At 45.3% G+C, this 27293-nt stretch overlaps 1 protein-coding gene across 1 annotated transcript; it reads right to left on the reverse strand.

Annotated features, from left to right (window-relative positions):
• Positions 1-166: 166 nt before the first annotated feature.
• Positions 167-23244, reverse strand: LOC8027318 (endothelial lipase-like). Its single transcript, XM_002407726.3, has 5 exons — positions 23208-23244; positions 22668-23149; positions 17138-17384; positions 3445-3621; positions 167-387 (listed from the first exon to the last, which is right to left on the reverse strand). Exons 1-5 carry the CDS (start codon positions 23242-23244, stop codon positions 167-169), a joined length of 1164 nt encoding a protein of 387 aa, XP_002407770.3.
• Between the last annotated feature and the right edge of the window lie 4049 nt (positions 23245-27293).

Below are 27293 nucleotides of genomic sequence, written 5' to 3' on the forward strand. Positions count from 1 at the left end.
AACGAGTGGAGTAGCTTGCCCTACGACACCAGTGTGATGCTGCAATCCAGATGCTTGCGTTCATGGATTACCGCTACTCATCTCTTTTTTACCGTAACCCGACTGTTTATTGTTCTGGCTCCGAAAGCGCAGGGCCCCCACTTTCGATACAAGAGGCTCTATGGCTCTACGACCCGCAATACGGGGAGTCCGAATCAATTTCCAAATAGTGCACTCCGCGTAGATCACTGCTTGCGTGATGGCCCATTCTTCCGCAGTAAGGTACCCAACGATCACACTTCATCTTGAGCCAGGAAATGTAGGCGCCACTAGGACAGCATCGAGATGGGTACGTGCATATGGCGATGGAGTTGAGGTAGTAGATCTTGGCCCTCTTGTGAGAGCAACCTAAAAAAAGAAAAAGTAAAAAAACAACTGGAGCTTTTTTTTTTTATTGCAACACTCATACCGTGTATTCTTCAAAACAAAAACCTTCTTTTTCTCGTTTTTTTGTTGTTCTTTTTTTTTGGCCGGCGTGAACGAGCGACTTATCGCACGAAGCTGTAAATCTGAGAATGAGAGAATAGAAATAGAGAATGCGAAAGTTTGAAACCATTAGGTTAATGAGATCAAAGGGGCCAAAAATATTTTTATGAGCCAGTTTTCACCTAAGCCTAATATCGTTAAAACAAAAACTTTATGCACGCACGTGGCATTTATGAAGTGTGAAGAAATTACGGCGAAATGCCAGGCTATTGTGTTGTATACGTGAAACGTTCTTCCACCACAAACGTGTAGCGATACTTTGTGTTTTCAGACGCCAGACGCTGACGCCGCTCTTCTCTTCTTGTTTTAACGCTATTAGGCCTAGGTGGAACGTCGGCCCACATAAAAATGGCACATATGTTTCATCCAGGTAACAAAAGTTCCTAAACTTTCGCATCCAATTCCTAGAGCTAGCGTCACATCCTCAGGGAATTTCAGATTCACGCTATGCGTTGTTTATTCACGCTTGCCGATGAACACGGTTTTCTTGGCTAAAAAACACCCGGTATTTAAAAAGTGCGAAAGCCGTTGATTGTACATTAATGAACATAAGATGTACCGTATCTGCTGGATTGTAATTCGCGGACAATACATGTAGAAAAATTTGAATTTTACGGGGTTGCGGATGACCTACTGCTGCTGACTATACAAGGATTTGTTCTTTAGAGCGCAGCTCTTCGGCGCCCGTTTTCTCATACCTTGGCCTCGGCGCCGCCGTCAGTGTAACCGCTATATACGGGAACGGGCGCTTAAGTTTTCTATATTGCAACACAGCGTGCGTTGCATGATGGGCGACACAGATATTTACATCAATTCACCATCCCCGCTAAATTTAGCGGAGAAACTGAATTGGTGCGTACGTCTGTGATGTCCCCTAAAGCAATAGTGCGCGTGCTGCATTATGGGTACCCAATGTACCCTGCTAGCCCTGTCTGGCCTACCTCCAAAGAAAAAGGAAACACGACCAAAATTATATACAGCATATTTCTCTCTCAGATTCTTTATCACGGTGCATAGCAAAATCAAAATACCTCAAAAGCTACGTTCTAATTTCGCATTTCAGAGAAGCATAAACGTCTGTAAGTTTTACATGTCAATCATTCTGATCAGACATAAAAAATAATTGCGAATTACAGAGTGCGTTAATAAAAATATTTGTATATTCCAAGCTTTTTTCAGGCCGCACTGGTTATACCACGTGGAAAACAGCATGTTTGGCGACTTGCTCATTGCGCGAAGTAGTCCTTACAGAATTTGGTTGTCGAAGGAAGAAAATGCTTTTGGCGTTTGAATTGTGTGCGCTTTCATGAAATAACATGAAGTTAATTCAAGATGTACCTATATATACCTTAATTAAACGTATGAAGGTGGAAAATAGTTACCCTCTGTGAAGAGCCGGTTTTGACTACGGTTCCTGAAGTGTACACAAGTATTCGCGTTTGCAAGTACAAACTCTGGGCGCCGCCATCTAGCTGCTGGGGCACCGACCTTAGTAAGGCGTCGTAATCGAATTATGGCGGCGCCCAAGTGCACCCCACGGGAGCAAGATGGCGGCGCCCGGAGCTAGTACTTGGAACCCTGTATAGAGAAGCGGGCAGTTGTCGAGGTGTGCTAATTATAGACTATCACCTCGCAGAAACCACGTCGCTGAAATCGTTGTCACGAGACTTGATGTAACACGACGTTGTCACGTCGTCAATTTGCCTTCTAAATTTAGTGGGCCAATTGACATCACCTGACGCGAGGTCGCATGACGTAGTGACTCGGAGTCAATTTCACGAATACATTCAGCGAGGAAATGGACGCAACAGTTACTCGTGACGGCTATTCTAGCCAAATTCGGCTGATAAAACACTTTCTGCGATAAAACCTTGCGGAATAAACGGCTTTTATCTGACACTGTTCGTTGCGCTTCACATGTGCATTTTGCTTTCAGCCTTACATTAAAGACTAGAGTTGGGTGAAAACGTTTTCCGTGTTTCTCGGCTAAGGATGCTGCAAGCTTTCTGCGCGAATTGCACTGGTCATTTATAAAGTGTGAGGCGAAGCCTCGGATGTTTGGAGGTTAGTGTTACTGTTGATATTACCTTTCGTTTCAAATTAAGTTCGACCGGATTCAACGCTATGATCAGATAGAGCCAATATATCAGCGCCAAAAGTTCGTTGTCACAACACTCGCCTTTTTTGTCCGGCTGCTTTCGATGTTAAGCCAATTACTTACAAAAAGAACCAAGCGCCGGATCAAGCCGCATTCACTGTGCTTGATTGTAGTAGCCGCTCATAGCCAACCTATATAGACAACGAGCGCCATGACAATGCACTTTTTGGGCTGCCTGGTTGACTCTGTCCGATCGTGGCTTTCACTGCGATCGACGTTAACGTGAAACGAAGTGGAAAGATGTTGAGAATCCGCCGAAATTACGGCATAACCTGGTTAGACTTTTTTTGTTGTTGTTTTTTTAGCTTCTATGCGACGTTGAACAAGCTTTGACTCAGGCCTAATTGTTATCCGCGCGCGCGAGAATTTCTAACAAGCTGATTCCACATGGCGAACTCAGATATATATTTCACTGGTTCACGTCAATAAACGAACTAAAGCATTATGAGTGTATTTGTTGATCTTTATAATGCGTAGACATCGGCAGTAATTTTATGAAATATAAAATAAACTACATCACAGTTTGCCCCAAAAATTTTGATTTTTTTCTGTGAAATGTCGGACAGCACTCTTCGTAAGTTAAACCTCGGCTAGTTTTGGCTAGGTGGCGCAAGTGACCGCCGCTATAAAGGTTAGAGTCGTTAACATCCATCCATTCCTTCGTATACAGTCTCAGTTTGATAAATGCGCGAATTTTCGCCGAACTAAATTGAACCCAGGGTTCGAAAAAAAGTTCTTGATATTCGACAATTTCCACGCACCAGCGATATAGCATCCCGATTGGCGACCTCCTCCATCGGGATAGAAGTCGACATGGCCGATAGGCCCGCGCATTCCAAGTTGAAGAATGCCGTTGCTGGTGTGAATAATGTCCACGAAGTCGGCATCGTCCGTGTCCAGATGCTCGCCTTCAAAATCTTTGCTGGCTGGATCTAAGCCTGGACGGAATTGTGACAGAGATTACAAATGTATGCGTCGCACTAAATCTAGTGTGTCTAAATCACAAAGTGCTTCCAACTGCTCGATCAGAATTACGTGGTATGCGAGCCGCGTTTGCCATACGGACTGCAAGGAAGTGGGGAAAGCGTTGATTGGCTGCAAACGTCTTCACCCTTCTGCTTGCTTACCTTCTCGCTACGCCAAAGCGAAGCGAAAGCACACTTCCGACTAATTTCTATGGGAGAGGTCCGTCATTAAATTGCAAAAGCCCGCAATACACTGAGACGATTCTTCTCTACAATCCAGACTCTCACTAAATCAAGTAAAACTATAGCTCCATCTAGTGCACTGGCGTGCGGCCACAAAGACTCCGACCGTTATGGTATTTGATTCCGGCACAACTCCAGAACCAGCGGAGACCATCATCAACAGCACTGTTCAGTGCTGTCGGTTTATAGGCAGCAGAGAAGTTAAACAAATTGCTTCCAAACCTAAAATAAAGAGATCAGAAGGATCCGGGGCGGACATTATTGGATGGAGACAATAATTTAGGAAATATCCTCGAGATACAATATGTTTACTAAATTCAGAATCTCTTTATTTATCTAATTCGTTAGGTATCCATAAGCAGCCCATATTCGAACGCAGGAGTGTACCTATTTCAATATTATGTACACGAAATGCAGCTTTGCGAGAATATTTGCGGAGACAAAAATATATTACTCCACAAACAAAAATAAAATTAGGACACCTCACATTAAAAGCTCACTAGCTTGTCAAGTACCAATGCTGTCCAGGACAACTGAAGCGCTACCTTAAAAAATACCTGAAACTGAAAACCCGTCAAGTGTTGCCTCATAATAAACGGCTTTCGAGAGAACATCAACTTGAGTCATATCAACAACGTTTGACGTGTTAAAATTATACTGTGTATGAGTGATGGGTTTCAAAATGAATAAAATAATACGCGGCAAAACTAAAGCAATGCATGTCAGTAAAAAGACTCGATGGAAGCCTGCTATCTCTCTGCCACTTAACAGTCATGGAGGCAAACGTAGCATTGACGATACAATAAAAAAAAAAGAGGCCGCATCTCCACGTGGTGAATGATGTTGATTGGGGCAAGCTCTGATGGTGTCGATGATACTGATTTTATTGTTCATAGGTAGTGATGATGGTGCAGATATTTTTTTATTGCTCATAAGTAGTGCTGAGTTCCGGGTTGCCGTTTCGACTTTATTATTACTGCTTTATGGTCGGTGAAATGCAGAGCCAGTGGTTCTTCTAGCGGATCAGCTCGGATCCGCTAGAAGCCATGGGAACGCATCTCCACCGCTTAAGTCAACGGTCCATGTCAGAGAGAGAATGTGTGGTATGGATCGTGGTTATATACTCAGTTGAGCATTTGACCGCAGCGCCCTCTCGTCTATAAACTTTGAGCCAATGCATCCAAAGTTTAACGCGATTATATACGCATTTAACCGCAGCGCTTTCTCCTGTATAGACGTTTAGCGTCAACATGCAACGTTGGAGTGTAACGTAGTGGTTAAGACGTCTGCCTCGTATGGAGGTCCTCAGTTCAAAACCCCGTGCGGGCGTACATTTTTTTTTAAAGAGTGGGCCGATTTCGGGGGCAGTGCAATCGATGCAAGCACGGACGTCGGACGAATTGACGAGGCTAGACCCTAAGGAGCTTCGCCCCTAAAAGCAGTTTTCCAATATTCATAACTGCACGAAAATAGCAGGTTACTTTAAAAGGACACTGACACCACCCAATTTTTATTAATATTTTTGACAGGCGATTAGCTATGGCGTCAAAGGACTACCCGATCAATAATTTGCTACAGCGTCACGTGCATTTTGAATAATGTAAAAAGACGCAAACTGCTCGAAACTGAAACAGGACTGGGGAGGAATAAGAAATATAGTGGAGGAGAAAGTTGGAGGAAGTCACGTGGTGGCGAAAAATATTTGTTTTCCAATCAACGGATTTTTACTTTCTAGAAGCCACAAAAAATTAGCATCGTGTTTATTTCCTATCTTTAATATTGTCTGTGTGCCTTCCTTCCTACTTTGATTATAATCGGTTGTGGTGTCTAAACCACAGAAAACTGCACGTGACCACGGACAACAAAGTGAGCCAGCAGTTCTAGTTTCGCGGTTTTCGGGCGGGAAGAAAACGAATTTTAAACTGCGAAATGTTTTCTGGGTAGTTGGGCTCTTGTATGTCATGCACAAATAAAAAGTTTGGCGAGCATAAATATTCTGTCAGCGCCCCTTTAACAGTGACTTTATAAAGGGCGCAAAAAAAAACAAAGAAAAACAATAGATTGAAACGGATTTAGGCTGAGCTAGTTGGCTCATTGCTTACGATGGTCCAGCAGAACAAGAATTACACCACACACAAAAAACACACCCTTCACACTGCTGATCTGAATGGTACGTTTACCAGCAGTGTGAATGATGTGTTTTAGTTTGTGTGTGGTGTAATCTGTACAGTAGGCCCATCGTAATGAATAGACTGAAAGAAAGATGTTGCCATGTGTAGTTGCGAAATCTTGACAAACTTCCCACTAGCATGTGAAAACGACCAAGTAGGCATAGTCAATTCAATATTTTTTAAATTATTACAAGAATTTGTATTCATTGTGTATCTTAAAAAATCCAAAGATTATATTACCACTGAGAGAACTCCTATAAATTTAGAAGTTTCAGTAATTAGGCCCTTATGTAAGGGTGGAAGTAAAATGAACTTTGGAAGTTATCTAACAATATATTACAAGTAGTTTAGTATATCATAAACATATCGGTCCAAATAAATACGAATAGTCCCCATGATATTGTTTCGCCAATTACCGCTGTACACCATGCTCGTCACAAAAGTATTACAAGTACAGCAACAACCAGTACGGTTTTCACAAAGATAAAAGTAAAAAAGCTTCCCCGTGTTGCATTAACGGAAGCCTTCTTACCAAATTGCTCTGGCATTATTGTTCCACCTGTCGAAAACATTCGACATATTGGTGATTTATTACTTCTAACTGAACTTAACACAGTGGTTCAAGGAGCCATTTTGGACAACTTTTATTAATGTTTATCAGATCAAATAGAGTTGGCGAAAATTTAAAATAGCTCACGTTACTAGGATATTTCATGTGCAGTAGGAAAGCACTTTGCGCTTAATGTTGTTTAACAATTACATAACCTATGTTTCCTTTAAATAAGGTGCCGTGTTTTTTCGGGGTTTTTTATTTGTGCGAATCGCTGTTTTTCGGTCTTTATTTTCAATACCAGGCCATGTATTGAGGTTTATCGGGGCCAATGTTATAAAACATCTGTATATACATAAATTTGTGACGCCAAATACCCCCCCCCCCCCCCTCCTTTCGTACCCTCTTCTCATCCAGGGTCCATGAAACTTACGCCCCTGACCAAAATACTCGAGAAACTTCATCTCTGCAACGAGAACGGAGAAGGGGCAAGGGAGGCGATTCTTCAAGCAAAAAGACAAAACTCAAGGACAGTGCGGGTTGAGTTTCGGTTCACAAGAAAGGAATGCTAAAGATAAAATGTATTTTCCTAAACCCGGGGATTTTCCTATTAAAAAAAACAAGCATCATATCGAAGTTTTTTTGTTTTGTTTTGTCTTCCTTAATTTTGAGAAGACCACTTCGGGGATTCTTTATCGCGGTCGATCGCACCTTGCCGTAAATACGGAGCCCTACCTTTAAAGCATAGAAACTTCCCATGTGCATACAATACAGCGGAATTATCACCATATGAGAGTCGTGGAAAGGCAACTCCGATACTTGAAAAATACATGAACATGCTATCAGATAGGTTCTCGGAGAATATCATTAGAGTAACAAGAAACACCGCATAACTAATGTGCTACCGCAATCCCCACAAACGTGTTTAACGACAAGCATTCATTTCATTTTCGTCAAGGGAGTGCATGCAACTGTACATTGTTACCAAATGAGCATGCCGCCTCGGTGGCTCCGAGGCGAGAGCGCTGGCCTACGTATGCCCATATGGCGGGTTCGAATCCCGGCCGAGGTGACCGCAATCTGACGGAGGCTTATTGCGGAGGAGGCGCCGTGTAACTGAGCTTGCGCTTGCACGTCCAAAAGATCCCCAGGTGGTCCAAATTAATCCCGAGTCCTCCGCTGCGGGCCTGCCAGATGCCCAACGTTGGTTTGGCACGTAAAACCCCCAATTTGATTTGACCAAATGAGCAATTGGTAAAGCCCAGCTAGGTATATTTGTCTTCCAAAAAGATTTTATAAAACCAGCCAATGAAGTTCTTTAACAAAATGGGTGTTACCTTTCTCGTTTAAACAGTGCGTGTGAGCAAAATGATCCCTAGATGGTTTATGTGGCCCTAGACTTCGTTTCAACGTAACTCCCGACACAGCCGACGCTACGGGCTAATGGGAACAAACATGCAGCGTGGAAAGCGCAAAGTCATTAGAGTTTTTTTTTTTACATGTTTGCTTCAGGGACAATACAACATGGAAAGTAACATGACAAACACCACGATGGCGCATTTCGGGCATTTTGTGACTTGTCTTATCAGCGCGTAGCGTCGGCTGCGTCTGCATTTAAAATGAAACGGGGTATAGTAAGTCGTGTTTGTAATACGGTGTTATCGTGTAGAGTCAATACCTAGAAAATAAGAAACTAGGCCTACACAGGCTCCTCAAGAAACTTGCGAATGACATTGCGTATGGGGGCAGTATTAGAATGTAGAGGGCACTGATAAAAATATTGGATTGGGTATGCTCTGATGTCCTAAACTGCATGAGTATTTAATATTAATTGGGCATTACAACGATAAAAGCTTAAGAATTGAGGTAGAAAAAGAAAAACCTCAAATGTACAAAAAACATGCACTAAACAAGGTGTATATTAATTAAGGTATATATATATATATATATATATATATATATATATATATATATATATATATATATATATATATATATATATATATATATATATATATCGGGTGTTTTTGCGAAGACTTTCAAAAATCCTAAACATGAGGGCGTTTGAAAAAGAAACAAATTGTCTTCGGGAAGAAACTACAAGCAACGGGGGGCGTCAGGGATTGACAAAAGCGTACTATTTAGCCAACTAATTAATTAAAATTTGTTAATTAACTTTTTAATTACTGGAATTAGACATATAATTCCAATTAGAAAGTTGCTGAGCGTTATCGAAAACCACAAAATTAGTCATTTTCAGAGAGACTTTGAGCACGTGAGAAGAGTAGTAGCGCACTAAAGTTACCACTCGTGGAGCAGGTACAAGGCTGGGGCTAGATAAGAGGCGGAAAAATGGCACGGGCGCCTTCCCGCAACCGCTAGCCTTGTACCTGCTCCACGAGTGGTACTACTCTTCTCACGCGCTCAAAGTCTTTCTGAAAACGACTGATTTAGCGGTTTTTAATAACGCTCAGCAACTTTCTAATTGGAACCATAAGTCTATTTCCACTAATTAAAAAGTTTATTAACAAATTTTAATTAATTAGCTGGTTAATTAGTATGTTTTTCGCAATTCCTGACGTCCGCCGTGGCTGGTAGTATGTTCCCGAAGGCAGTTTCTTCTTTTTTCAAACGCCCTAATTTTTAGGATTTCTGAAAGTCTTCGCAAAAACAGCCGGTATATATATATGTATATATATATTACAACAATTCGGGGATTCTAAATTAGTAAGTCAATGTACAATTCGATCGCCTTACTCATATTGCAAAGCTGAAAACACCGTTTGTAATGTAAAACTGCTTTAAATTATTTTCATCCCCAAAATGCCACGCGACTAAAACCGCGTTTCGCCGAGAAGTTGTGAACTTTGTAAGCTTTCTTATATCAGCGGACTGTCGCTTGGAAGCGATGGCTTTACCGTCGTTTCCAGGCTATAGTCCGGGAATCGCGCATGTTTAAAAGTTTAAATGTTACGTGGTGCGATCTATCTACAAGTGCGGATTGTACAAGGATTTCTCTTTTCCAGATTGTTTGTTATTAAAATACTTGACAGTTTTTGTGAAGTAGAGATAATGTTAATAATGGATATCTGTATTATACAGTCTTGTTCGTGAGGTGATGAGGCAGGCATTCGCCAACATGTTCTTTGTCTGAGATTGCTTTAGGGGCACCTAGTTCTTACTAAGGAAATTTTTTTTTTATCAAGTGACATTTGCCTTAGCGTATTATTCTACGCTAAGTGTGACAACAGTTTAAAAAAATATGGTAGAAGCGCTCATGCGCATGCAGTAACCAGCCCCCTCTCTCTCTACATGTGCGCTCTAAATTCTGGACGTAAGTATAAAATACGATACAATATAATTTTATTGCATTTCCTGCACCTTTTGCAGAGCTTTGTCTACATACGCTAAGAAGGCTTGAGCGGGGGACGCGAAAGATGCGTTACGGAGGGAAAAGTAAAAAAAAAGTAAACGGAGAACACATTTTGAATGTCCAACGAAATTTCACATTCGAAAGAAAGACGACATCTTTAAACAAATTTCGATTTGTTTCGAGTATACGCTGCGACCAAAGCCGAAAAGGAAGTATGACTAGAGGGTCGGCAGGCGGCGCCCCAGCGCTCAAGTCACACCTCCGATCTGCTCAGCACAGACGACCTACTTCCAGCGAAAATTTACCTCAGCGACCTGATTCAACGTTACCATTGTGTGCCTCAAGACTTCCCGAGCACGTCGATCCCAAACTTGCGACCGTAGGTGCGATATTTTGCATTTTACGACCACTTCAAGTTTCGAAGCGGGATCGCCCCGCTAAGCCTACCACGCTAGCGGCGAGGCCTGGCCAGAGCTCCGGCCACCTCGCCGCCACCGATGGCGGACGCGCCGCTCAGCGCCGCCGCCGACGCAGCCCACCTGTCGTCCGCCGGGTCCTGGGGGGACGAAGACATGGAAACCCGCCAAACGCAAGATGCTTCTCCGGCCGAGAAGGAGAACGACGAAAATACTGAACCTTGGATCACCGTTACGAAGCGTGCCCGCCGCCGCGGGCAGCAGCCACGTTCTACCACGCCGCCCCTACCTCTACCGCCACTGAAGCCCGCTCTCCACCAAAGCCGGCCGAAGGTGCGCAAGCCCCGACCACCCCCACTTCCCGCCGACGACTTCAAGTTGGCGATTCGTCCACGGAACGGCCTGCAGCTCAACAAGGTGAGCCCGGGGAAGTTAGTGGACGCCATCGCTCTTGCGGCGCAGCTACAAATCGGCGCCACCGAATTCAAAGTACGCCTCGACGCAGACCAAAACATTCTTGTTCTGAGCACCCCCTCCCAAGCTACGGCCTCGGCACTCAGCAAAGTGCAGAAACTTATAATTGATGAAACCACATACGATATCGCATCGTACGGTGTAGCCCCCGATAACTCGTGTAAGGGGGTGATTTATAACATCGCCCACGACACTACGCCCGAAATGGTGCTCCAGCGTATTGCAGCTCCCGGCTACGAAGCCCTCACCTGTCGAAGACTGGGCAACACAACAACCATGGTGATCACATTCTTGGGAAAGCGAGTACCATACTACATTGAACTTTCCGGATTTCTGATACGGTGCTACCTCTACAAGCGGACCGTGCCCCACTGCCGAACCTGCCATGAGATCGGCCACAGAGCGGATGTCTGCCCGCGCCCCCCGGTCACGCCCAAGTGCAGAGAGTGCGGCGCGCCGCTAACGACGGAGCAACATGACTGCCACCCCCGATGCTCTTTGTGCGGCGGAAATCACCCGACGGCAACCAAACCCTGCCCTAAAAGGTTCCTCTCGCCCGTCAACCGCCGGAAACCGCAGCAGCACCTGGGGAACCCCCCGCAGTCCCCCAGGCGCGTCAGCTCCCCATCCCCGGGATCCAATGGCCGGCGCTCAGCGTCCCGCCAGTCCCGGTCCCCCACACAGCGCGGAGGTGTCCGAGGAAGGAGCGCTTCCAGACACCGTCCCGGTTCCAGGCGTCGGACTCCGTCGCGGAACCGGCAGCCCTCCCGTTCCAGGACCCCAGGCCGAGGTCGCTCCGCTAGTGCCAGGAGGGGAGGCCAGGGAGCAGCGCAGGCCACACAGCAGGTGAGCTGGGCGCAGGTTGTCTCTCCCGAAGCTCGTCCCCCACCGACCCCACAAGTCAGCGCAGAGCTAGCCCAAGCACACGCATCTATTGCGTGTCTCAAAGAAGAAAACGCTACACTGAGGGCAGAAATCACTCAAGTCCACGCAGAGCTCGCAGCACTCAGAGATAAATTACTCGGAAGAACTAGAGATATTCCGGCACAGAACACACAAAACCCACCCCCCGAGAAGCGCAAACGGGCAGAGAAACCAGAGCCCACAGATTCCCCTAATTCCACACCGCAGCGAGCACCCGCGCAGCCCAACACACTGCCGGGGCTCCCACACGCCCAACATACCACTTCCCAGCAGATCGAGGAGATTGTAGCAAGGGCCATCCAGTCTCTTCATACATCCCTACAGGTTACTCTTAATCAGCAACTCACAGCTATAAAACAGACAGCGGCTCAACAACAACTATTCAATACTCAGATGGAGGAACGCGTCGCGAAACTAGAGGAACGCTTACCAACTCTCGATGCTCGGCGCAACCGGCGCCAGAAGGAAACGACTCACCCAGACCAACCGGAACCCCACATGCTGCAAGAACTACCCCCCTCTCACAACCTCGATGGCTGCTACTCAACATCCAGGCAGTAAGCGCGAGGGTCCCCGAGGCGAAACCACGGTGTGGCAGTGGAATTGCCGGGGCTACAAGAACAAGTACGGATCACTCACACAATACATCTCCACGTCCACAACACCACCCGAACTCATCGCGCTGCAAGAAACGAACACACAAGTCCGCCTACCCGGCTACGTCACGTACAGAACTGACACGGGGAACAGCCTTCACACCCTGGTTAGTAAGCGATTAGTAGCAGTCCAACACCATCTCCAACAATCCGAACCGCTTGCCATTCTCCTCGAGATCATCCCGCCGGCAACCAAGAAGAAAAACCCCATGTTCCTGTTAAATTTATACTGTCGGCCGAAAAGCTCGCCAACGATACTCAGGCACGTGTTGGAGCAGGCCACACACATAGCAGCCAACAACCCGCTGCTAATAGTGGGCGACTTCAACGCAGCCCACCCCCTCTGGGGCTATGCGTACGCCAACCCCAGGGGAAACCTGCTTCACAAACTTATTGAGGACATGGACCTCACCCTCGTCACTGACCCCACAAACAGCACGAGGCTCGGCACAAGTGTCACAAGGGACACCAACCCCGACCTAACCCTCACCAGAAACATCCCCCAAGCTGACTGGACCCACCTGGAGGAGTACCTAGGCAGCGATCACGCGCTGCTAGCCACCACCCTTCATGGGCTCGAATACAAGGCCAGGATAGGCACTGCTCGCCTCACAGATTGGGCCAAGATGCGGGAGACAAGATCACAACGACCCGGAAACGAAGACCGCCAACACCACCTCCACATCCAGGACTGGATTACCCAGCTCCACCAGGATGTCCTGGCACATACTAAAACTCTACAAACGTCCACCACCATCCCGTGCATCGACGCTCGCCTCCTCCACATGTGGGAGGCCCGACGCAGCCTCCTGAAGCGGTTGAAGCGCCAACGATGGAATCGTAAACTCAAGAAACGCATCGCCCTACTCACGGAGGAGGCAGCGGAATACGCCACCTCGCTATGCAGAGAAAATTGGCTATCTCTCTGCGACGGCTTGAGAGGAACGCTGAGCACGTCCAAGACGTGGAAGCTATTGCGCTACCTCATCAACCCAGCCAGTGGCAAAACGGAATCCCACCACAACTTGGCCCGAGTGATCCATCAGTTTCCAGGAAAAGGGGCAGACCTCCTTTTGACCCTCAAAGCCCGGTACTTCCCCACACAACCATCGGAGCCGCTACCTCCGTACACTGGCAGTCCAAACGATCTCCTGGATGAAGACATTCATCTCCATGAAGTATCTGCGGCATTACAACGCCTGCAACGACACACAACCCCGGGAATGGACCAAATCACCAATAAAGCGCTCATTAATCTTGACAGCCCCTCACTACTAGAGCTTACCGCTCATCTAAACAAAGTATGGCGCGAAGGAAGCCTTCCCGAGGACTGGAAAACGGCGGAGGTCCGTCTCATACCGAAGCCAGGCAAACCACCAGACATTGAGAACCTACGCCCCATCTCCTTAACTTCTTGCGTTGGAAAACTCCTGGAGCACATCGTTCTCAACAGGTTGCAACCGTACCTGGAAGACTCGGGCAAACTTCCGACAACAATGGTAGGATTCCGTCCGCACCTCTCAACCCAGGACATCTTACTTCAAATAAAAGAGGAGGTAATGGCACCAGCGACGCGCAACTCTCCCACCGCCCTCCTCGCCCTGGATCTTAAAGGGGCGTTTGATAACGTCAAGCACTCAGCGATCCTACAAAGGCTGAACACCCTTGGGTGTGGGGCCAGGACGTACCACTACATAAGGGATTTCCTGTCGGATAGAAAAGCCATCCTGAAGATCGGGGATCAAGCCACGGACCCCTTCCCACTGGGTGGACGCGGCACACCACAAGGAGCAGTGCTATCCCCTCTCCTGTTTAATATTGCCCTCATAGGACTTCCGCCGCTCCTCGACAACATCCCGGGGATTCGGCATGGCTTATATGCGGACGACATTACCATCTGGTCGTCCACAGGGTCAATCGGGGCAATGGAGAGCCGTCTGCAGGACGCGGCGGACGTGGTGAATGCCTATGCTAAGACTTGCGGCCTCAGCTGCGCCCCCCAGAAGTCGGAGCTACTCCTGGTTTCGCCACGAAAGCAGCACCCTCCCGGCTCGCCCACTATCACCATACACCTGGAGGGACACACCATCGCCCCATCCCGGAGCGTGAAGATACTGGGAATGATTTTCCAGGCGGATCGCAACAACTCTATATTGGTGAAGAGGCTCCAGACTACTGTAGACCAAGTTACCCACATGATTCGACGAATCGCGACCAAGACAAGAGGCATGGGGGAGAAGGATACGCTTCGGCTTATCCAGGCCTTCGTCGTGTCTCGGATCACTTACGCTATCCCCTACGCTTTACTCAACCCGACGGAACTAAAAACACTAAACATAATGATCAGGAAAGCGTATAAGCAAGCCATGGGCCTCCCGACAAGCACCTCCACCGAACGCCTCCTCCGGCTGGGAGTACACAATACGGCCGAGGAGCTGATTGAGGCACACCTCTCCAACCAGCGAGCGAGATTGGGGGACACGGAAACGGGGAGGTCCATCCTCTCACGCCTGGGGCTCTCGGCCCCGCTCCATCACCCGCCTCCTCAGACTGCAAGCCTACCCCATGCCATCCGGAGCAACATTATAGTTCCTCCCCTTCCTCGCAACATGCACCCCGTGCACCACGCGCAACGAAGGGAGGCCCGGGCACGGGCTATTCACAAGCAGTACGGGTGTCAACCCTCCACAGCCTACACGGATGCGGCGTCATACCCCGGCAGAGCAGCCACAACAGCTACCGTTATCATGAACAACAAACCTCGGAGTAGCATATCACTCCCCCGAAACGACCCCCTTGAAGCCGAGGAGGCGGCGATAGCCCTCGCTCTCACTCAAACCGAAGCCGAAGTCATCGTCACCGACTCTCAGCAGGCATATCGCAACTTCGCTAGTGGACGCATCCATGCCTACACGCTACGACTCATCAACCAGAACCCTCCAACGAGACAAGTCAGAATTGTCTGGGCGCCCGCCCACCAAGGCATTCCCGGCAACGAGATTGCTAACCTCGTGGCTCGAGATTTGACCCGCCGAGCCGACGCCGAGGAAGCCGAACCGGAGCGCATGCACCCTCTCGTCTCCTACCAAGAGATCACGCAGCATTACAGGCTAACCCGTAGAACTTACCCTCCTGCACACAAATCACTACCTAGAGAACAGGAAAGAATACTCCGTGCGCTACAAGTTAATACTTTCCCCCACCCCACCAGAAATCACCTCCTAGCCCCCACTGACTTTTCTTCGCAATGCCGCTTCTGCGGAGAACCCGGGTCCCTCCGACATATGGTAGGAGGCTGCTCCCAAACATCACTACATCCCCCCATCCTCTTCCCCACCACCGAGCTTTGGGAGAGAGCCTTGGCCAGCTCCGACCTCGACGATCAGCTACGACTGGTCGCGAGGGCCCAAGACGCGGCCCGAGCTCAAGGCATCCTGGACTAAGGACGCCTCCCGAAGCTTCTTTTGCTCAATAAAGATGTTTATTCTCTCTCTATCCCTGCTCTTTCCAAAGGTTTGGTGGAACCATATCGGTTTTGTATTAACACTGAATTGCCATGCTTTGAAATGATTCTGTAAGAAAATGGTACGCTGCCACCACTTATAATATGAAAACCGTGTTCAGTTTTCAAATTATTTTTAGTGTGACCGTTCGGGACGCAGACCAAATTCGAATAGTTTGGGCTGTCTCAAGCATCGTTGGAGGCGTTACCCACAAAAAGTAACGAAATAGGTTACTCGTTGCATGCAAATAAAAGTAACAAGTCGCCGACCTACCTACCTCACAATAGAGGCAACCGGTTAACGTTACGGGTTAGCTCAAAATAGAGGAAGGCGGTTACCGTTACGGATAAAAGGTAATCCACGCTCTTTTGAGCTACTTTATTTATGAAATAAAACGTTTACTGCTTTGACGTTACAGGTATGCATAAGCGCCATATCTATGTTGCATTGCAAAAGCAGCGAAGAGTGCGCCCTCAGAGTCTTGTTGGACTGTAACAAAAAGTAATATGACTTGAAACCTAGAAACACAAAAAAATATATATATAGAGTGGAAAATTTTAAGACTTTAGGAAGACGATGCAACGAGAAACTTAACTACGTTACCCGTTACCCGAAATAAGTAGCTTAAGTACGTTATCTGTTACTGCCTCGAAAACGTAACGAGTACCTAACTACGTTACCGAAAGAAACTATCCTGATGGGCAACGCCGTTACTTGTGATGCGTTGCCGCCAACACTGGTTTACAGCCGCCCGATAGTGATGATTACAACAATGAAGATGATGAATATTATACCGATGATGACGCGGGTGACTATATAAGGAGCGTTTAAAAGCCTGAGTAAGAACTGCTTACAAAACTGAAAAGTTCTGCTGTAGTTATACCGCGCATATCCCCAACAAACACATTTTAGATTATGAACTGGTTCATAATTTTTTTTAAGAAAATGTTAAGGGCTTATTCTCTTTTTTTCTGTTTCAAATTTGTAGGCCTGCTCCCTTTGTGCTGTATCGGTGGCTGGGACACGGTCAGGTGATTTTGATTACCTTTTTGTCCCACCCTCCTTGACAATTGTGTCAAAATAAGATCAATCGATCATTCAATATATCAAGTAGTTCTCCGTAAAGATGTGATTTGATTTGGTGTGACAAATGTAATAAGAAAAGAAGAGTTGGCTCACCTGTAATCCTGCCTATCTTTTGACCATCCAAGATTGACTTGAGGCTCTGTGCGAAGTATGCTGCCGCCTGGGCCCCGAGGCTGTGACCGATGTAATGCACATTGGACACTTTGAGAGCACCGGCTTCGACCAGCGTCTTCACGAGCCATGCCAGTCCGTAGGCCATATACCTCGCAGACCGCTTCGCATCGGAATAGAGCTCCTTGGCTTTTTCGAACCAGTCCACCACGATAACAGTGGCGTTTTCCTGCGCGCAAAATAAAAGATAAAATGTGGGCCTATACTTTGTCTCACCTTCGCTTCGATTATTGTTAGCCGTGCATGCCAAAAGCGCGAGCTAATTGCTTTGGAATAAGTCTTGGCGCCTGCACAAGAGATCGTGCAGCAAGCGCTCCAGTCAAGGCAGTCAAAGCTAGCCGTTCGCGTTTGCACAACCTTCGCAGTTAGCACAGACTAAGGTGAGGCAAAAGTATACTGTATCGACTTCGAGGCTACGCCGACGCGAGCGAAGGAGTAAGTGAGGCCCAAGACCAGGGCCACGCTTCCACGTGCCATGCAAGGGCATTCGAACACCGAGCCGCCTCCAGCGAAAGCTGTCTTCCTCACTAATAACTTTATAGTAAAAGCTTATGACGCGACAGCGTTTAAAGACGGACCAACAAGCAGAAAGGACAAAGCCCTTCCTCAATTCTTCCTTTCCATTCGAGAAAGAGGGAGACTTTCCTGCTTTCTGTGGGGAGTAGCTGAGAGACTCGCTCCTATGGGGATAGGAGGAGAGAAGTGTGCGAGAGGGAATGGTAAAGAAGGAAGCTGGGATCCGGTTTTCTGCCAGGCAGAAACCGATTCTGTAAAGCGGCCTTTAAGCTAACGATCTGTTCCGCTTACTCGGTACATAACAGCGGCCACAAATATAGGGTGTTTTGAATCGCTTTTGGGGAGTAAGAATGCATGTAATTAAGCTAATATACTAAATGCAATGTAGTTTTTCTACAAAGGTGTCTTTAGGTGGTGCATTTCTCATGCTCAAAATTCGTGAGTGTATAATTTCTAGTAGGAAAAGCAAAAGAAAAAACTATTTCTTTTTTTTTTTCATACTTGGGAGGAGCTCGGAAACTAACCTTGGGGTGGGCACTAACACTCAAATATGGCACCACATGTTACACAAACTTGAGAGCTTATCTGAGAACCTAAAACAAATCCAGCAGACCCGAACCTGCGTTGTGACATAGACGATTAGAGCACTTTCAGCAATTTGTCTTCTGGCATAGATTTATAAATGGATGGTTGGTATGTTGCATTGTCCCCTTTGAATGAAGCGGTAGCTTGCGCCACCTAGCCCGGAAACATTTACCAAACCCCATCCCTCCGCTTTAAATTTGGCTACAAATTCCGTTTCTCGCTGAATTATCTGCCCCAGTTTTTGTGTATAATCGTGCCCCTCTAGACCACATGCAACAACCTTCCAACCTCTGTTTTGGGATTATAATCTCCTGCTTCTTCGTTTTTCCACCTCTCGCCAGCAAAAGCCAGCGCTCCCGCCACTACTGCTACCATTTCAGGGAGCCCAGAACAAAGTCCCGTGCACTTCAAAACCATATGTTCATTTATACCTCAGACCACGGTCTTATGGAACCACCTTGCAGCGTCTGCGGCATTCATATACGATACCATCGCTTTTAAACAATGCCTTAACAGTGTTAACTTTTAGCATTTCATTATTCTGTTTTTTTTTTTTTTCATTCTTAGGATTGTTGTTTGTTTGCTTTTGATGTCTCCTTGTGACCCACTCCCCTCTGCAATGCCCTCGGGCCCTGAGGGTATTTGAAATAAATAAATAAATAATTATGTTCTTGCGTTTCGCTACCATTACGGAACGTGGCACATACGTGTCGATTCTTTTTTTTTTAATTTAACAAGCCAGTTCTCGCTTCATAACACTAAAGATCTTCCCTGTAAATTATCAAACGCCCGTTTCTGTCTTATGTCCTGTTTTTGTTAACTATACATCGCTAAACCGAAATTATGTTGCTACCCCCGCCCCCCCCCCCCCCCCCCTTCCCCCCATACACACTCAGAGACACACACAATTTTCCTCCAGCTTCTTTTACTTCAGTGTCCACTGAGCTAGACCGCTTGGCCCCATGATAGAAATTTAAAGGTCATCTGGGGGTTGAGTTCGTTGGTTTTGCATTTTTTGTTGTTGTATATATATGCCCTTGACACCCAGCGCAGTACCCCATTTCAAAAAAAAAAGTCAGGCCAATCACAACTTTCCACATAGCCCTGACCACTTGCATCCCTCCATTGAGTTTTGTGAAAACTGAACGCATTTTCTCTTTCATAATTATATTTATTTTATGTTCCTCTGGATATTTGCTTCACTCACTGTGAAATACCTTCAGATATTTGTATTTTTCGACGCGCTTTATTAATATGTATAATGTCTTCAGGGGTTTCACTTTTTCGTCGTTAAGCACCTTTACTCCATACTTGTCACTACCGAAATTGAAGCCCCTGACGTCGCCTTCTTCCCTACAAATACCAGTTAGTTTCTGCGGATATTTGTCAGTGGTAATATATACCATGATCTCCTTCGAGAGTGGGCCCTTCGTTGAAAGCTGTGCCATCCTTGCACAATGGCGGAAATGCGCGCGGGATCATTGCGTTTAATTGCGCCGTGGCAGCACGAGCCCACGTACAGAGAGAGAAAACGTCCGAGCCACCCGCTGGGACGTTTAAGTGGCGTCCCGCTGGGACGCCACTTAATGTTCCGCGGTGCGACTTGGAGAACGAAATATTCGCCAACCCAAGCTGCGGCTGGCGAACATTTACTAACTACTGCTTCTAAAGCTTTCCCTCTTGGGGCCCTGAGTTAGAAACCCCGTGGGGGAGCTTTAAGGTGTGTTCTGGCTTCTACATTTACCCAGTTACAACGCTCCCGCCCAAGCGGATTCCTTTGGTGTTAGAAAGTAGAATTTTTCCTGGGGAACTGACGAAACGAGTGCTTTCGCCCTTAACATATGAAGGGCGCAGGGAAGATCAGAAAATGAAGAGTCAGGCTCATCGTCGCAGTTCGCGCCAGGCTTTTTTCATGTGTAGTCATATTCTTGGTTTCTGGACTCGTCAAACGCAAAGTTGGAGCCAAAAGTTTGCGCAGCGCGCGGAACGGACTGCGGAAAAGAAAAGCGCGGTGCAATCTTCGAAAGCGTCCAGTCGGCTCGCTTCGTAAACGTCTACACCAACTTTCTGTTTGGCGAGTCGAGGGCCAATATAGCTTAGCCATTTAATGGGTTCCTCAGAAGTATACAACAACGCACGGAAACTAATTTTATCATGCGTTCTGCAGAAAAAAAAAGTTTATATATATATATATATATATATATATATATATTATTGGCTCCTTTCTATGTAAATGCGTTTTCTCTCACCATAATAATAAAAAAATAGTTTATACGCCTAAAGATGCCCGTGCATGTACTTTCCCGTACATACCCTTGAGAGGCTCTTTCCTCAACCCTCTAATACTGAAGCCGAAATTACGTAAGGTCTAAATATTAAGTTTTCTACGAAACACTGCGAAGGGCGTTTCGAGTTGCTCAGTTTCACGCTTCATATTTCGGTGGAAATATGTTTTTTTGCAGGTCCTTCGTGGAACTCCGGTCGTAGATCACCGTGACTGGCTGTTCGAGTACCCTGGGGTATGCTAGGCGTTTGGGCATTCTTAGGGTGTATATTGATAATAACTAAAAGAAGCGGCTGTTTGAAGTATAGCGAATGCGCCATAATTCACACTGTGCCGGTGAACTCACTATTTCATTTTCGCCTGTGATTATGCCTACAATTGTTGTCAAACGAAAGGCTAGACCTTTACGGCAAACTTCTTTTCAGATCCAATGAAACCCTCCGCTTGGCACACGTGATTAAGTAACATAAAACATACCCTTAGCTACGTAAAGAAATACAATATTATATCACACCTGGAATCTACTTGTAAGAAAATCTTTGAAATATGAAGTTTTTCTGGGAATGTCACGAAGAATCGCTAATTTCTCGCTTCTGATTTATTTTAAGTCTTTCCGACCATCAAGTGCGTGTACGTGTCTGTGTGGTTTTTTTTTTTTTCTTTTTATTGTCATCTTTATATCTGAAAATATTACATCGTTACTACATACACTTCAGTCCGAGAAAGTGAAGACAGCGACCATTTGTTTATGATTCTCGGATTCTACGCCAGGCCAAGTTTTGATGCGAGCAAGAGACGTCCTTCTGATACGACAAGGTGTTATCGTACGCAAAGACAAAACCTCAGCAAGACACTTTAAAAAACATCACAAATTCTTTTCTCAAAACAAAACTTACAGCTGCACTCACCACGGGGTATCAGTACAAAGAAATCATAATCGTCCTTAAAAAAGGAAGTTTTGGAGTTTGAGTTTAACTAACAGTTCAACAATAAACCTTAGCGAGGAACATGCTTGTCGAAACTCGTCCCCTTCTAAGCGTCCCGTAGTTTAAAAAGCCTGCCGATACTTAAAAATAAATATAGGGCGGTTCAACGGAACGCTTTTTCACTTTTGGTATGGTGCCTGGAGTGCGTCTCTGACAGGTGTGTTTAGCGTCCCATGTCACCCATACAACAAAAAGTGGTTCAGAAACGGCAAACAAATGACGTCGCAGACGCCTGAGTGTCGAGCTGGCGGAGGTCGCGATCCTGGCGGTTGGCCGTAGAAATGCTAGCGAAAAGCACGAGCGACCGCGAGTGTCGCTGTCGTCACGGCGTCCCAATTTCGAACTGTCCAAGCTTCCGCGGACTGCTACACTGGAGAGCGACCTGCAGCGGAACAGGCGTCTGCCTCCTACACCACAGCTATTGGGACGCCGCCAGGATCGCGACCAGCGACAGCAAGACGCTTCCATGACGTGATCAGTCGAAAGTCGGGGGACCACTTTTTGGGCGCTGTAGACACACCAGTGGGAGACGCGTTCCAGGTACCGTACTTTTGGTAAGCCGTGTTCCGCCATATTGATCAACCACGCCCACCGCTCTCTCCATTTTTTTTTCAGACGCTTAGTTATTGGCGTTGTTTTTGGCATTCGCGAAACGCGTAAGGATGACGAGTGTCCCTGCCGATTACGGAACTCAGTATGTACGACGGGGGACGTATTTCGGACCACTGAAAGCATTGTCTACTCCGTTTTAGTTATACATTCGGAGTCGAGTCGGCGGAATCGGTAGCGGCCATTTTGGCAATCGAGGAGTAAACTTCTAGAACGGTTGCTCGTCCGATGTTTAAATAAAAATTGGCATGTAGACAGGTCGAGTGCCAGCGAGTGCTTGTTTTACGTTCCCGACAACTCTAACAAACGCAAACAATCAAAACGCATAAAGAAGCGAAATTTAGTAAACACTGCCTCGGCGCATAGACAGACGACAGTTCATCGGCCGGCGTAATTTGGAGCCGGAAGTAAGTCACGTGAAACCGCCTTATACATTTTCGAAATTTTACGTGCACTGTTGGTTCTAACTTACCACCCGAAGGAGCTCGTTCTTAATGCCTGCCAGTTCCTCATCCTTGACCTTGCCAGATGAAGACGAAGAGCTTGAGATACTTGAGAAGGACGCAATCGAACCAAGCCATCCGTGGACGAGCAGGTAAAGCTTCTGGTCGGGATCCAAAAGAGCCGCAATAGAGGGAAAATCGTTCACGTGTGTTGCGAATTTAGCGGCATAATAGTAGTCAGAAGTTCCGTTACGTTTCCGATTCGTGTAGACTTCATATATAGCGCTAATATCTTCCGGGCTTCTCCTTGTCCTGTTTCTCCTGTCCTTGAAACGTATTGCTTCAGAATTTAGGTCCAGGTTCTGACTACTGTATTTGGAAGTTAGATGACCCCCCCTTGAACGAGATGCACTCGTGTCATCTTCGGTGTTCACCGGAGCTGTGACTGCGATTCCAGAGCTTTTAGAGCTATCCTGATGAGACGAATGCCCTTGGTCGAAAAGGAAGACACCTGGAACATGGGGAGAGTAAATCACGGACACCGGGTGCGAGCTGAGCTAGATGCTTACCAGAGAGTGCCAAAATTAGTGCAACAAAGTTGCGCATGGTTCTTCGATTGCCGAGCCGTTTCACTCGCGCTGTAAGTAGAGATTAATATAAAGTATGTAATGAATATCAACTAATTTAAATTAAAATGTGTAAAACTGCCGAAAACTACAAGAACTACCAACCAAAACAAAAATACAGCAGTAGTAATAATAATAATAAATATAATAATTATTTATTGTCTCCGTGCCCCAAAATAACCTTACGGTTTTGAAGTGGTGCACATACGTACACTAAAACTAAAAAAGTGCATTGTAACAATGCCGCCTTAAACAGTAGGCAACATATGTTTATGCGTGAAGGGGCCAATTCACCAAATATATCTAAATTTGGCGACGCTAAATTGCTAAGTAATAATTACATGCGTATTATTGGTGACATTTTTTTCCTTGAAGAGAAGAGTTCTGCACAGCCGAGCAAGTACTTTAAACTTAAAACAGCACAAGTCAACGTACAACTTTCCGTGTATAATTTTGTGTAGAAACAACACGTTACAAGAGAGTCTGCGAGTTGATAGACATTAAGGACGCAGACTTTTCAGTGAGTATTCGTAATCATAACATCTATTAAAATACCTATCATAAATAAATTCAGTGAGTATTCGTAATCATAACATCTATTAAAATACCTATCATAAATAAATTCAGTGAGTATTCGTAATCATAACATCTATTAAGATACCTATCATAAATAAATAGAATAAAACAAATTTGCACGGATTCATTACGTCGCGCATCAGCAGTTGAGAAATATTTCCAAATTACACTGCCAAACTCAAGCTTTCTACGTACCAGACAGGAAAGAAACAAAGAATGCATAAGCGATTAGTGAAGTCATAAGATAAGCATGATAACACGCCCAGCATTCAAATTGAAGAGGCGATTATCTACGTGACATGATAGGAAAAAGATAGTTCGGTGTCAAAATCAATCCCAAGGTCGTGAACGATAGTGACTCGTGTAATAGTTTTTGAATGACGTACATACGTACAGTAAAAAATTTCGCGTTTTCGTGACATTGACAGTAGTTTTGTTTTGTCTGTAATATTTACAAAATATTTGCTGAACACAGCCCAGAAACACGTACAATATCATCCTGCAAAAGAACGCACTCATCGGATGATCCCATATTGGTAAATATCTTGATATCATCAGCGAACATTAACAGCTGTTAATATTCTATGCACAAATGGAGGTCTTTATAAAAATGGCGAAAAAGAAGGGCCCAAAGTTCGATCCTTGGGATAGCCGAGATGTTGGCATGGAAATTTATTCATTTATTTATTTTCATTCTCTCAAGGCCCGGAGGCTCTACAGCAGACTTGTACACGTTACTGAAAAAAAGTAACTGATTACAATTACAATTACTACAGTCAAAAAAGTAACCGATTACCGTTACTGATTACTGCCTCCCAGAAGTAATTGAACAATTACTGCAAAGTAATTGATTACTTTTCAAGTTACTTTCACGTTACTTCTTATTGCGATGACAGAAATACACAAATACACAGTAAAATATTGCGTACACAATTTTGTTTGGTTATTGTTCCCTTTTTTGTTTTCAGACCCGGACCTTGTCGTGTAGCTGACGCGTCGACCTAAGGAACAAAGCCCACTAAAAAGTCAATAGCGAGTTCCCGCTTCCCGTCGACTTTATCAGCAATCTGCAACGAGATCCGGAAATCCCCAGCCAAGGCTGGTGGCGCGCTTGTAGAAGAGCGTGGCGTAAAAGAAAAAAGGATTTGCCGACTGATCCAAGTTTTATTTTTTTTAGATGTTAAAAAAATGTCAATCATTTTTGCTCCATGGCTGAGTGACTATGCTGATTTTTGTGAGAAAAAAGAATTGTGGGATGAAAAATGTAATTGGTAATTGTGTAATTGATTTTGTAATTGATTACAGAAAAAAAGTAATTGAATTACTCCGAGCGTTACAGCTTGACAAATGTAATTGAAGCGTTACAAAATTACACTTAACTGTAATTGATTACAAGTAATCAATTACTTGTAACGCGTTACGTACAAGTCTGCTCTACAGAGAGGAGTGGGTGATACAGATGAAATCGTTGGCAAACTTCTTGAAGTATGTGGTGCCCAGGATAGACACGATGGAGGCAGGGAGGTGGTACCAATCGTTAGATGTTCTTGGTATAAAATAGTCAGAATAGATGTTGGTATGACATGTCGGCGTGCCAACCTTACACGGGTGATCGTTAAGAGGTGACACATACTACGCGGGAAGAAGTAGTTGATATTATAGAATTGGGTTAGTATAATATATTTTATGAAAAAGACAAAGACGAAAGTATTTAAGGCGTAAAGCGAGGTCATGTAAGTCCGAAGTTGTCTTCATTGATGAAACACTAGCATGACGAGAATAATTAGAAAGGGTAAAACGGGCTGCTCGGTTCTGGACTGATTCGAGAATGTGTGATAATGTTACATGTCCCGGATCCCAAACGGATCAGGCGTATTCGAGTTTTGGCATGACTAAGGTTTTATATAATTGCAGTTTAACCGGAAGATTAGAGGAACGGAAGTGGCGGCGCAAAAACCCAAGCGCACGATTAGCAATATTAAAGACATAGTCAACATGCATGTTCCAGGAAAGGTTATGAGTTATGTGAATACCAAGATACTTGTATGAAGAAACAGCATCTACTGGTATATTATTAAGGATGTATATGGCAATGGTCAATGTTTTTAGAAAGTTGGGAAACAGGCATGCTTTTACATATAGTAACGTTAAGCTTCATTAGGGATTCAGCGCACCAGGAAGTAACTACGTCGAGGTCTGACTGTAGTATAGCACCCTCTTGGCATTAGTAATTACGCGGTAGAGTACACAATCATCCGCGAACAATTTGATAGAGGACAAAATTTTCGATGGGAGGTCGTTAATGTAGACTAGAAACAAGAAAGGCCCCAGGACACATCCCTGTGGTACGCCGGACGTTACAGGAGTAGTAGAAGAATTATGCCCGTTGACAGAAGCATATTGTGAGCGGTTAGAAAAAAACATTTAATACAGCCCAATATGTTACAATCAATATTAAGTAACTCAGTTTCAAGAGGCGTAGGTTGTGCGAGACAGAGTCGAAAGCCTTAGCAAAATCTAACATAATGCAGTCAACTATTAGCCCGGCAACAATAGCAACTAACAGGTCATTAGTAAACAATACAAGCTGTGTTTCACAAGAAAACAATCTTCGGAACCCGTGTTGACAATTAGTAAAAAAAGAGTTGGACTCGAAAAAGGCAACAAGGTGAGAGTAAATGACATGTTCAAGTAATTTACACTGTACACTAGTCAATGATATGGGCCTGTGAAAAAATTTCGGAATGAATCAAAATTAAAGAGAGGGGGGGGGTGCTCTTCAGGAACTTTGAATTTATTCTGTCAATCCCAGCACACGCGGAAATTTTAAGGTTCTGGATTTAACAGTCGACACCAAATGAATGAATACAAACAGGAAACATAGGACTAAAATTAGCGCAGAAAACAATTGTGCTGTGTATTGTGTGCGTGTTCGCCACGCATAACGAACAAGACTTTTGGCACAGGCAACGGTCGGCTGATGTAACCGGAGAGGGCCACGGAGAAGAACGTAACGCCTGGGAAACAACAGACTGGGCGCGGTCGCAGACCGAAGAAGACGCTTCTAAAACGAATGTTATCTAACAGTTAAATAAATATATCCTGCATCATCCCAAATTACCGGTACATCAAAAATTGAATAACAGGTAGGAGTCGCGTGGAAAAAATAAAAAGCAAACACATCGTTCAGGACATTGCAAGAATCGTTTAGATCTACAGGAACAATATTCACATCACAAAGCTCAACCGCACTCGATCTCCTACCGCTGACCACGCTCCAAAACGTTCGTGGGTTATCTTTCAAAATAAAAAGAAGTGTACACTGATAAAACTCCTGGTTTGATTGTGCGACAGCTTGTCTATGATCCGTATCAGCAGCTTTGTAAGCGTGCCAGTGCTCAGCACTTTTTGTTAATTTTGCGCGCCGAAATAACCGTTCCTTTTTGTTTCCAA

The sequence above is a fragment of the Ixodes scapularis genome, unplaced genomic scaffold (genome assembly GCF_016920785.2).
Source record: "Ixodes scapularis isolate PalLabHiFi unplaced genomic scaffold, ASM1692078v2 PGA_scaffold11__112_contigs__length_91849675, whole genome shotgun sequence".
In the NCBI taxonomy this organism is placed as follows: Eukaryota; Metazoa; Arthropoda; class Arachnida; order Ixodida; family Ixodidae; genus Ixodes; species Ixodes scapularis.